General features: G+C 38.2%; 1 protein-coding gene across 1 annotated transcript in view; it reads left to right on the top strand.

Moving 5' to 3' along the window:
• Nucleotides 1-7,906: 7,906 nt before the first annotated feature.
• Nucleotides 7,907-11,132, top strand: part of LOC135154187 (phosphatidylinositol 3-kinase regulatory subunit beta-like) — a 38,570-nt gene continuing 35,344 nt past the window's right edge. The window contains exons 1-2 of the mRNA XM_064099497.1: nt 7,907-8,068; nt 10,667-10,885. Coding sequence (XP_063955567.1) covers nt 7,907-8,068; nt 10,667-10,885 — 381 coding nt within the window. The remainder of the gene's footprint in view (nt 8,069-10,666; nt 10,886-11,132) is intronic.

The following is an 11,132-nucleotide window of genomic DNA, read 5'->3' as shown; positions in this document are numbered from 1 at the left end:
TTGGCGGGGCGGAGACATTGTTGCTATGGTAACAAGAGTTTTTCTGGAAATAGCAGATATTTCCTTGTGAGTGCTCTACTGGCTGTGTTTCTTCTCTGATCATCTTCAAATTTGTCATGTCATTTTGGAGTGGGTGGAGACATGGTTGCCATATATTTGGTAAAACCTGTAACTTTTGTTTTTTTCCAGTTTGTCATAACATTTGGCACACAGAAGAATATTAGAAGATAAAGTGAAGATGCCTATCATTTGGTGTGGGGGGGGGGGGGGTCTTTATTGCCATGGTAACAATCCAAGTAAGTGTTACCATTAATATGACAATCCAATGTATCATGCGCTATCAAGTCAAGAACCAAATATTGTAATAAAAAAGGATATATAGCCACCATACATGACTTGAAAATGAAACTAAGTAGGACTTTTGTTTGAATCATTACCTGATTAATTTTATAATCAATATCAAACATTGCATATAGGAAAGTTTAAGTGGCAGGAAGGGGGGAATTATAGCTATTATAGAATTGATAAGTGGTTCTGAAACCAAATCATAAAGGAACATTAAAGGAATCATTACACTCTAGAATTCAGGGAATTGAAATAATAATTAAAGGAGAATGAAACTCTTGGAGCAAGTTAGCTTTTGTGAAAGCAGAAAAATCAAAGAATAAGATCAACAAAAGTTTGAGTAAAATAGGACTAGCAATAGAAGAGTTATGAGTATTTGAATGTCGAGATCACTAATGCTATGGAGATCCTCCCATTGGCAATGCGACCAAGATCTATGATGTCACAGATGAACAACTCTCCCCTTTTGGACACTGAAAATATACCCCAAAACATCTCTTTTTGCTCATTCTAATCATATGACAAACGATTCATCAATGATATAATGTTGTGAAACCTCTGTACTTGTCCTCTCATAAAGAGAACACCTCACCTTGTGATAGACTCTATAAAAGTGAGAATATAAGTGAAATAAGTACTAAAGCAATGAGGGAGTTGTACGTGTGTGACATCACAGATCTTGGTCGCATTGCCAATTGGAGGATCTACATGGCATTAGTGATCTTGACATTCAAATGCTCATAACTTTCTTATTATTCATTCAATCTTCCTCAAACTTTCAACAATACGTTTCTTTCTTCAGCTGGTTTCAAGGTTTTCATTCTCCTTTAATATTAAGCTGTTATTTTGACGAGTAGAAGTTATTTTTCATACTTTTTAAATGTTTAAAATTTGAATTAAAAATATAGATCTGTGATTTAAAATGAATAAATAGCATTTAAATCTAAATTCAGAGTTGACTGGCCAGAGGAGCTGTTCTAAATTTAGGTTTCAATTTAGAGTTAAGTTCGTGAATGAGTTAAATTGAATTTAAATTCCCCAGAATTTGCAATTTTAAGACATTTTTATTTTTTTTGGGGGGCTATCCATCTTACCCAAGTTAGATTAATAAAAATAAAAATTCTTGTTTTACAGTGCTATGGAAGTGGAGTATTTTGCAAACATAAACAACCTCCTAATTCTAGATTTCATGTTACAGTACAATAAAAATGATATGATTAGTGACATACAAATTCAGGGCTTAAATTTTGATATTTTGAGGGCAACATAACTTTTCTACTGGGCAGTTTCTATGTCATAAAGGAGAAGCATCTTAAAGGACATAAGGCTAATGAAAGGGGAATTGAGATCAGTATGTAGGGCATCTATGGCTATATGGCCTTAGATTAATTTAAAACATGTAAATATTTCACTTTTCCCAGGTATTTTAGAATCTGTTTTTTCATATAGACAATGACATTGTTTGCTTATTTGTAATTTTTGCAACCTACATGTATATCATTCCCTGTGGCCTTGGGACCATTGCATACAAGTTACTATTATGAAATATCTTTCATTTTAACGAAGTATTAAAACTGAGATATTGACAATATACCATTAAGATAAACCATGAAGACTGGACTTGTAATTATTCTGATATTGTTATCATTGTATGGTTAAGTAGGTTTGTTAGTGTCATTTCATCAGTTTGGAACCAGTAAGTTTTAAATATGTGAAATGGTTCTGTATCATCGAATGTATCACTATGTTCAATACGGTTATTTGATAGAAGAACAAGAAGTGCTTTGGGCAGTGCCAAACTTGACAGTTACAAGTTTTCATGCATATGTCATCTGCGATATACAATAGAAACCATAGCGTAAGATGTATTCTAATTAAACAAATGCGCATAATTTCATGTCCTTTCTGGAATTGGAACCTGCAACCTTGGCATCCTTGATGCAATGATTATCATGCCACACTGAAGAGTTGTTCAGTAGGTTACAAATTTCTTGATATCAGGGTTATACAAAGGTTTGCAAAATACCAATCGCTAAATACCAATGACCAATCAAGATCATCGTGGCATGCGCACTTTGTTTAAAATACTGACTGGTAACCAATAACTGCGGTTCTCTCATATTTGCAATTCATCGCAAACCTTTGCGTTACGGAGTCCAGTATGTCCTGTGTCAATGAATATATATTCAATTGGTGCAGGCTCTGAAAGTATTCAGCAGTATTTCTACTTCATTTTTGTCTCGCCCACCAGAGGTGAAGGCGAGACTTAGGGATCCAAATGTCGTCCGTCCGTCACAAACCTAATGACACATAACTCCACAACCGTAAGTCCCTTTTCAACCAAACTTGGATGGTAGATGGACTTGGGAGACCTGCATGTTATGCTGCAGTCAGAGGTCACATGGTAAGGTCAAAGGTCATTTTCAGGTCAACGTTAAAGTTTACATGCAGGTCAACGTTAAAGTTTACATGCAAGACTCTCTTATGACACCTAACTCCGCAACCGTAAGCCACTTTTCAACCAAACTTGGATGGTAGATGGACTTGGGGGACCTGCATCTTATGCTGCAGTCGGAGGTCACATGGTAAGGTCAAAGGGCATTTTCAGATCAACGTTAAAGTTTACATGCAAGACTCTCTCATGACACCTAACTCTGCAACCGTAAGATTTAATGTACCTGCTAACCACTACGATTTTGGTGTAATTATTACAATTTTTTGTTTTAAATTACGCCTTACGATTTTATGTCACAAAATTACGATTTTCTGATATTCTGATTATTAAAAATAAAATATCTACGACGACTGGACTTCAAGTCTAATAGCGCATCCGAATCGTAATTCCAACGTTTTTTAGCGAGTGTAATACGAGCGGGGGGATTGCGTGCGTATGGGGAATTGTACTGTGTGTATGTTCGTGTGGGTAGACATGACTACATGCGACGCAATACTTGCGATGTGTGTTTCGCGTGCAAATTTACCGTACAAACTTACGTGGATTACTACATATGGGACTGTTATGTGAAAACGTGCGAGTGATTGCTGTATGCGCTCAGTTTAGCACATATATTTTGCAGTGGAGCAGCAATGATTTTATTGATTTGCCCATGATTTAGATCGCTACCAGTACACCTGAAACGGCAAAATTAGAAAATCTACCAAGAAATCTACCCAGAAATATCGGGCTTAATACTCTGGTTTCCTGTATTGACAAGCTCCAAACTGGGAGTTCACTATGCATTTTGCAAATGCTGTTCCAGCGATTTCTGCATCAGTTACTTCATGGTAGATTCGGACATGAGTGTAATTAATGCAGAGGTTTTGATGACCGAATTCATTGTTAACATAGTTTGCCACTCAGTGTTGCTGACCACTGTAACAAACTGTTTCGGAAAATGTTTCCCGATTCGGCCATCGCAAAAAAGTATGGATGTGGGCGCACGAAGACAGGCTGCATCACCAATACCCTTGGTAAAGATTCCTGGAAAAAAATTGTCGATGTCATCAAGGTATCGCCATTCAGTTTGGCAACGGATGGGTCTACGGACTATGACGATGTCAAGTTGTACCCAATATGTGTGCGGTATTTTGACCCGGATGAGGGTCGTACCTTGTCAGTTCTTCTCTCGTTGAAGGAGTGTAATAAGACATCTACAGGGGAGAACATATTCAAGCTTCTTGAGGCAGAACTACAGGAACTGGAAATTCCGTTTGAAAATCTGGTATCCTTCTCTGCGGACAATGCGTCGGTAATGTTGGGCAAGTTCAAAGGTGTAGCAGCGTTTCTCCTCAAGCGTGCTCCATCTATGTACATTTCTGGTGAGTCTTTGTGAATACTGTACTAGATAAAGTAGTGTAGGTCTAGATCTTTAATGTTATGTAGAGCAAAACTGAACATACAAAAAAACATAAATGAGATATATATGAAAGAAATGCTTGTGCTGATCATTAACATATTCGTGTGTGTGTATGTGTGTGGTGTTCATTTCCACAGCTTAGTTTCAGGGCATTCCAGAAGAAAACCTGTTTCCAACAAATAAAATATAAGATAAATACAAAATTGAAATGAAGATAAAGAAATGAAACAAATAGTCTTTGTTATAATTTTGAATATGCAGTCAAAATATAGTAGTCTCCGCTTGTCTTATTACTGGAATGGTTGGTTAATTATCTTGCAGCTACAGTGTAGATCTGGTATACTATGAAAAGGCCTAAGTGATGGAAAAAGAGATTTGATATTTTTTTTCCAATTTAAAAATATTTAAATATGTTCTCATATGTTTTCTCTTTGCATTCTTGTAGGCTGCTCCTGTCATCTGATGCATCTTGCGGCTGAGAAAGCAGCAAAACGGCTACCTGTGAGAGTAGAGGACTTGCTCATCGATATTTATTATCATCTGGAAAAGAGCAGCAAGAGGAAGCAAGAATTCAAATCCGTCCAAGACAAGAAAAATCTTCCCCAGCACAAGATCATCAAGCATGTGTCCACACGTTGGCTTTCACTCAGACAGTGCATCACTAGACTCCTGGAGCAGTGGGATGCGATTCTCCCTTTCTTTGAAGGAGAGAGAGAAAAGACAAGTGGGACAAAACGACAGAGAGTCACACAAGAAGAGGAACAAGAAAGAAAGAAACAAAAAACCAAGTTGGTAGGATCATCGCCAAGTTTGGCTACCTCTACCAAGCAAGGCACATCGGTGACCCCTGCTGTAAAACCTGGCAGTTCACATGGTCCTACTAGATCAACACTCCAAGAAACAAGTTTTGCAAAATCTAGTACATGTTACAAGATTCCCAAGAAGACATTGCTTGTTGCTTCTAGTTCAACTTGCAACCAAAGCACCACCAAGTCTGGAACATCAAATGTACATGGTAAATCAACATCATCCAGTTCTCCAAGCACCAGCACAATGAAGGGAACTTCTAGCTCAACTAGCAACCAGTGTGCTACAAAGATTAGTACTTTGAGTGGTCCTGCTAAATCAACAACTTTGAAGTCTGCTACAAGCACCAGTAAGGATACTTCAGGTCTTTCTACAGCATTAAACCCGTTCTTTTGAAAGTCATCTTCCACAAGACCAACTGCAAAATCAGCTGAAAAAGAGCCTCGAAAATCTGCTTCAAAACGATCTTCCGCTGCAACACATGAACCTGCAGGTGGGGCTAAAGTTACAATAGTTGAATCAAAACCTGAGCGTGTAGTGTGAAGATGATGACCGACCCTAACACAAAACTATTTTGTCTCTTTTTGAACAATACCATTGCTTTGTTCGATGACAGTAACCTTATCCTTCAGAAAGATGAACCATGTATTCATGTAATGCATAATGTTATGTGCGACCAACTGAAGTCACTGCTTGTTCGATTTGTGAAACCAGAAGTTGAGTTCACAGATGAAAGCAATCAGAAAAGTGATGAAGAGTTATTTGTTGGCCAAGCAGTACGCAAATACATCAGAGAGTATGGAGAGCAGTGTAACTTGAAACAATTCTACGACAGTGTACGCAGCTACTTTTCTTTAGCATGCAGCTATATGAGAAAGTCCTATCCATTTGAAGAAGAATTTCTTCAAAATGCTGATGTTTTGGATGTCTCCAAATGCACACAAGTGAAGCTCAACAATTGGCTGTTCTTTGGAAACAAGTACCCCCAGTTTGTACCAGAAGAAGGAAAGGGACCAGCTGGAAGATGAGCTCTGTTGTTTCCAGGCGGATGAACTCACTGATGAAATCCTGAAACCAGACTTGAGATTCGACTCACAATGGCATGAAATTTCTAGGCTGAGGTCTCCTGCCACTGGAAATGTGTTGTATCCAACACTGGTGAAAGTAGCAAAGGTGCTTCTTGCTATGTACCATAGCAATGCCGATTATGAACAAATTTTCAGTATCGTAAACAAGAACAAGACAGAATTCAGATCAAGCCTTTCAACTAAAACATTGGATAGCATCTTGAAAAGAAGAATGGACCTGCAATCGAGGAACAAGCTATGCCATTCTACTGTGCACTCCAAGGAGCTACTCAAAAAAGCGAAAAAGTCAACGTCCTCATGTCTTAGGGCGTGAGGCCTGATGGGTAGTGTAGCTGAAGCATCTCTATAAAGGACAATTGGTCATTTCTTTGAGGTTCCAATCATTCTTTAATTATTTCAAATGATCCATATGCTCCGTAAAAACTGTATACAAATGAAACAAATCAAACGAATAATAAATCAACCGTTCACGAATATGCATGTACAGAAAACAATGACCTTAAGAAATATGCATCTTACATTGTCTAATTATAACCCTTTGTCTTAACCTCAACTTTACATATTTCCATTGTAATACCATGCTTTCATTGTTATGTGCTTTCATGCATTACATTATGCACATATACTTCATAATCTATCAGAAACCATAATTTCATATCTGTATTCTTCATAATATAACTTATCTCATATATCTTATCCTTCATCATTCAACTAAAGTCAAGATTTCTGACCATTTGCATTCTTTGTAACTCAAATCTGTTCATAATAATAACATGTCTTAAACCTGTATAGCTCTTCATTTCTAACTATGGTATCAATATAAATGAATCAGTCTTACACTGTATCAAACTTGCATTAACCTTCTCAATTTCTCCATGTCATGCACTTAATTTACTCTTTAGGGCCGTCTGCACCATCCCGAGTTTTCAAATTAGCGCGCTATTTCTGATCCGGCAAATTATCCTGATCTGAAAAATCTCGAGATTGTTTGCAGTGCAGACGCAATTATCGTGCTAGTTCGCAGGATTAATCTCGAGATTGCAATCCCAAGTCAACTCGGGTTTATTTGCAAAATAGCGCGCTATTTTACGAATTATCCCGCTAATTCGCAGGTGCAGACGCACTCGAGATTGGACTCGGGGTAATTTATTCATGACGTCAGTCCATAATGCAATTCGCGTTCCACTTCCGCCTTGGTCAAAACATAAACACATCGCGATCGTACCGAACACATGCACACGCGAATAGACCTTATCGCAAATAGCGTTCTACTTCTTCTTCTGGAAACAGTACAGTCCACCGTACGTTCATCGTTTCCCCAATCACAAATCAACTATGGTGTCCCACCAGTGAATGGATTTTGGGAGAGACCAGACCGATGGGGGGAGACGCTCATTATCGACGATGGTCATAGTCAATAAAAACACTGACAGCAGTGTCGTCTTATTTATTTATTTATTAATTTGTCGCAACCATGACAGTTGGATTATTGACAATGCAAAGTAGTACAATTAAATACACAATTACATATGAAATAAATATTTAAAAACTGGTGAGAAATATGTAACAATATACTACTGTACATTAATACCAAAACAAACAGGGAAATAACCAGCATAAAAAGGAAAACGGAATATGAAGAATAAGCAGGGAATGAAACAAGAATATCTATTCAAAGTTGAAAAAATAATGACATGAAACAGCTAGGGGGGGGGGGCAAAAAACCTGAACCGCATTTTTTATTAATGGTCAAGTCAAACCAGATCATTCAGAATAAATTAGGATAGTTAATAGGTAATTCGGATGGGAATGAGGAAGAGATGGGAAGAAAGGAATAAGGAATATGAGAAAGAAAAAAGAAAGGAGAAGAAAAAGAAGAAAAGGAAGAAGATGAATATGGAGAAGCAGAAGAAGAAAAAGAAGAGGAGAAAAAAGGAAGTTGAAAAAAAGGAAGTAGAAAGAGGAGGGGGAGTATGAAAAAGGGTAGCCTAAGGGGTCAAAAAGGAGAAGGAAGGAGGAAAGAAAGAAAGAAAAGAAGGAGAGAGAGAGAAGAGGAGGAAAAGGGGAAGGGAGCATAAAGAATGAACCTGGAAGATATTACACATTGTATCACTTTCAAGTATACAGACTTAACATGATAGCAAATCCGGGAATACGCAATATTTAAATATAAAAATGTATGTAAAACTATAACATCAAGAGACTGCTCGATCCTTTCAACTGGGTAATAAACAAACTCATTGTCTAATGCGCTAGAGACTATTCTTGTTATTGAAGGTTGTACAGACACCAGGGGATAAAACTCTGTTTGTACCTCTTTGTTTTACATGTTGGCAAGGGAAATTGTTTTCTGTTCCTAAAATCATACTTATACTCTTTCTTTGATGGAAGGAGGTTATTTAATATATGATCTGACTTTTGCAATTGGAGGAATTGCTTTTCACACATGATTTTCCTGCGGTCGGATAACAATTCTAAGTTTAATTCTTTGAGTGCCTCGATCAGTATACGATAATTGTGGGTTGATTATACGCATTGCTCGTTTTTGTACAGATTCCAGTAATTGTGATTGTTCGTTTGTTAACCCCCCTTCGCAAAATGTGAGCAAATAGCATTTCTTTCCTCATCTCTCTCTGTCGTTGCCTCCTTCTCCGCCATGACATTAAAACCATCATGTTTAACGAAGAATACATCACTTCTTCACTCGCTGAGCGCGGCTGAGCTGAGAGGATTGTTGCATAACACCGGTCGAATTCGGCGAAAGTGCTAGTGAAAGGAGTACATTGATTGCATATCGCGGGAAGTTATTCAAAAGCGCGCGCCGTTGAAACTCCAAGATCCGAAAGTGCGCATGCTCGGAATATCCGGCCTGTTGCCTCGCTCGAGCAGGAATCGCCCTTCTTGCGATGGTGGAGACGGGGTTTCTTGAATCTCGAGATTAATCGCGAAGAGGGCCGATCGGGCTAAAAACTCGGGATGGTGCAGCACCGCCTATAATAGTACATCAACCTAACAGTGGCAAACTTTTGTTTACATTCTTTCATTTATGTGCATTTCGTTCGCATGCCGTAATCTACATTACATAATAACAATTGGAATTTGCGAATCAACATTGCGTTGGCCGCCGAAATGTAATGTACATCGGCCTAATGTAATGTACACACATTGAGTTATCTATCATGGTTCTGTGCTTATTGAATGCACTTATACATAGATAATCTTATCATTGAACTTTAATTATCCTTAATTATCACTACATTAGATCGTGACATACCTCCTTTCTGCCTTCTTATGTGTATATTTTCATAATACACGTCGATGTCTCCAAAATAGACAGATTTCATCAACTAAGTCAACTGGAATTCGAAAATGGTGCCATTTCCTGATAGCAAAATTAGTAGCCTGAAGATGGCGCTATATAACTAAATTTCAACCAATCCAAATAATCGTTAAAAAAGGTCAATCACTGAAACAGGTAGACTTTGTGCGATCAGTAAAGGTGAGGTGGAAAATCTGAGAGCGTAAGTGTAATTATGTATGAATTCATTTTTCTCCTCAAGGGTCTATTTCAGTAGAGGAATTTTTTAGCTTTTAGTCCTTGTTTTGGTTGTTTTTTGTTGGGGAGGGGTTGCATAAGTGTTGAAAAATGAGTTTAAAGTGGAGGAAAAGGGCATTCCTCCATGTTGGAAGTACCAAGAGCTCCCTACGGTGGGAGGGGGATACCCCCCTCCCACACCCATCCCACTTGGTCGCTTCGCTCCCTCATAGTCCACGTAAAAAAGGATTACTATTTTTAGTCTTCAAAGGTTGGCAGGTATGGTAAGTCAACGTTAAAGTTTACATGCAAGACTCTCTTATGACACCTTACTCCGCAACTGTAAGTCACTTTTCAACCAAACTTAGATGGTAGATGGACTTGGGGTACCTGCATGTTATGCTGCAGTCGGAGGTCACATGATAAGGTCAAAGGTCATTTTCAGGTCAACGTTAAAGTTTACATGCAAGACTCTTACGACACCTAACTACTCAACCATTAGTCACTTTTCAACCAAACTTGGATGGTAGATGGACTTGGGGGACCTGTATGTGATGCTGCAGTCGGAGGTCACATGGTTAGGTCAAAGGTCATTTTCAGGTCAATGTTAAAGTTTACATGCAAGACTCTCTTATGACACCTAACTCCGCAACCGTAAGTCACTTTTCAACAAAACTTTGATGGTAGATGTATTTAGGCGACCTGCATGGTATGCTGCAGTTGGAGGTCACATGGTAAGGTTAAAGGTCATTTTCAGGTCAACATTAAATTTTACGTGCAAGGCTCTTATGACAAGTGTTATTCCATCCCAGTCATTTCTCAATGAAGTTTCGATACAATTCTGTTGCATGCCCTCGCAAATCACAATATTTCTGGTTATTTTCATAAGTGGGCGAGACACAAAATCGCTTTTGCCTTGTTAGTTCAAATGTTATATTAGTTTTATATATCAAAATCTAGTTTTCACTTTGTACTGTTGGTTTTGGTTCAGTTGCAGTTTGACCCTTTTTTTTTCTATTTAAATTTGTTTATAGGGAGAGAGTCCTGATCAGGGTAGGTTATTGCCAGGTCAACAGGAATTGCTTGCTGACATCCTTCAGAAAGAATCAGTGCGCAAGATGAACCATGGTAAACCAGTAGGAACCAGGAGAGGTAGTCTTCCAGGATTGCACTTCTCGGGTCAGGCTACACCAGGAAGAAGACGAGGCAATTCATTTACTGATGGCCAACACCAGTATACAGATAACGCATATGTAAGTAAACAACACCAAAAAAAATAAAGGTGTTAAAATGACACCAGTTATGGTTTTGAGAGGACCACACCCTCAGGTGTATGATAAAACTACACCAAATAGAAACAAAAATGTGTAACTGCACCTTCTTCTTCTCCTTCTTCTTCAACTTCTTCTCCTTCTTCTTCTTCTTTTTCTTCTTCTTCTCCTCTTCCTCTAACTCCTCCTCTTTCTGTTTCTCCTTTCCGTTCCTTTTTTGTCTCGCCTG

Source organism: Lytechinus pictus, chromosome 5 (assembly GCF_037042905.1).
Source record: "Lytechinus pictus isolate F3 Inbred chromosome 5, Lp3.0, whole genome shotgun sequence".
Taxonomy (NCBI): domain Eukaryota; kingdom Metazoa; phylum Echinodermata; class Echinoidea; order Temnopleuroida; family Toxopneustidae; genus Lytechinus; species Lytechinus pictus.
This window is presented reverse-complemented; position numbering and strand designations above follow the sequence as displayed.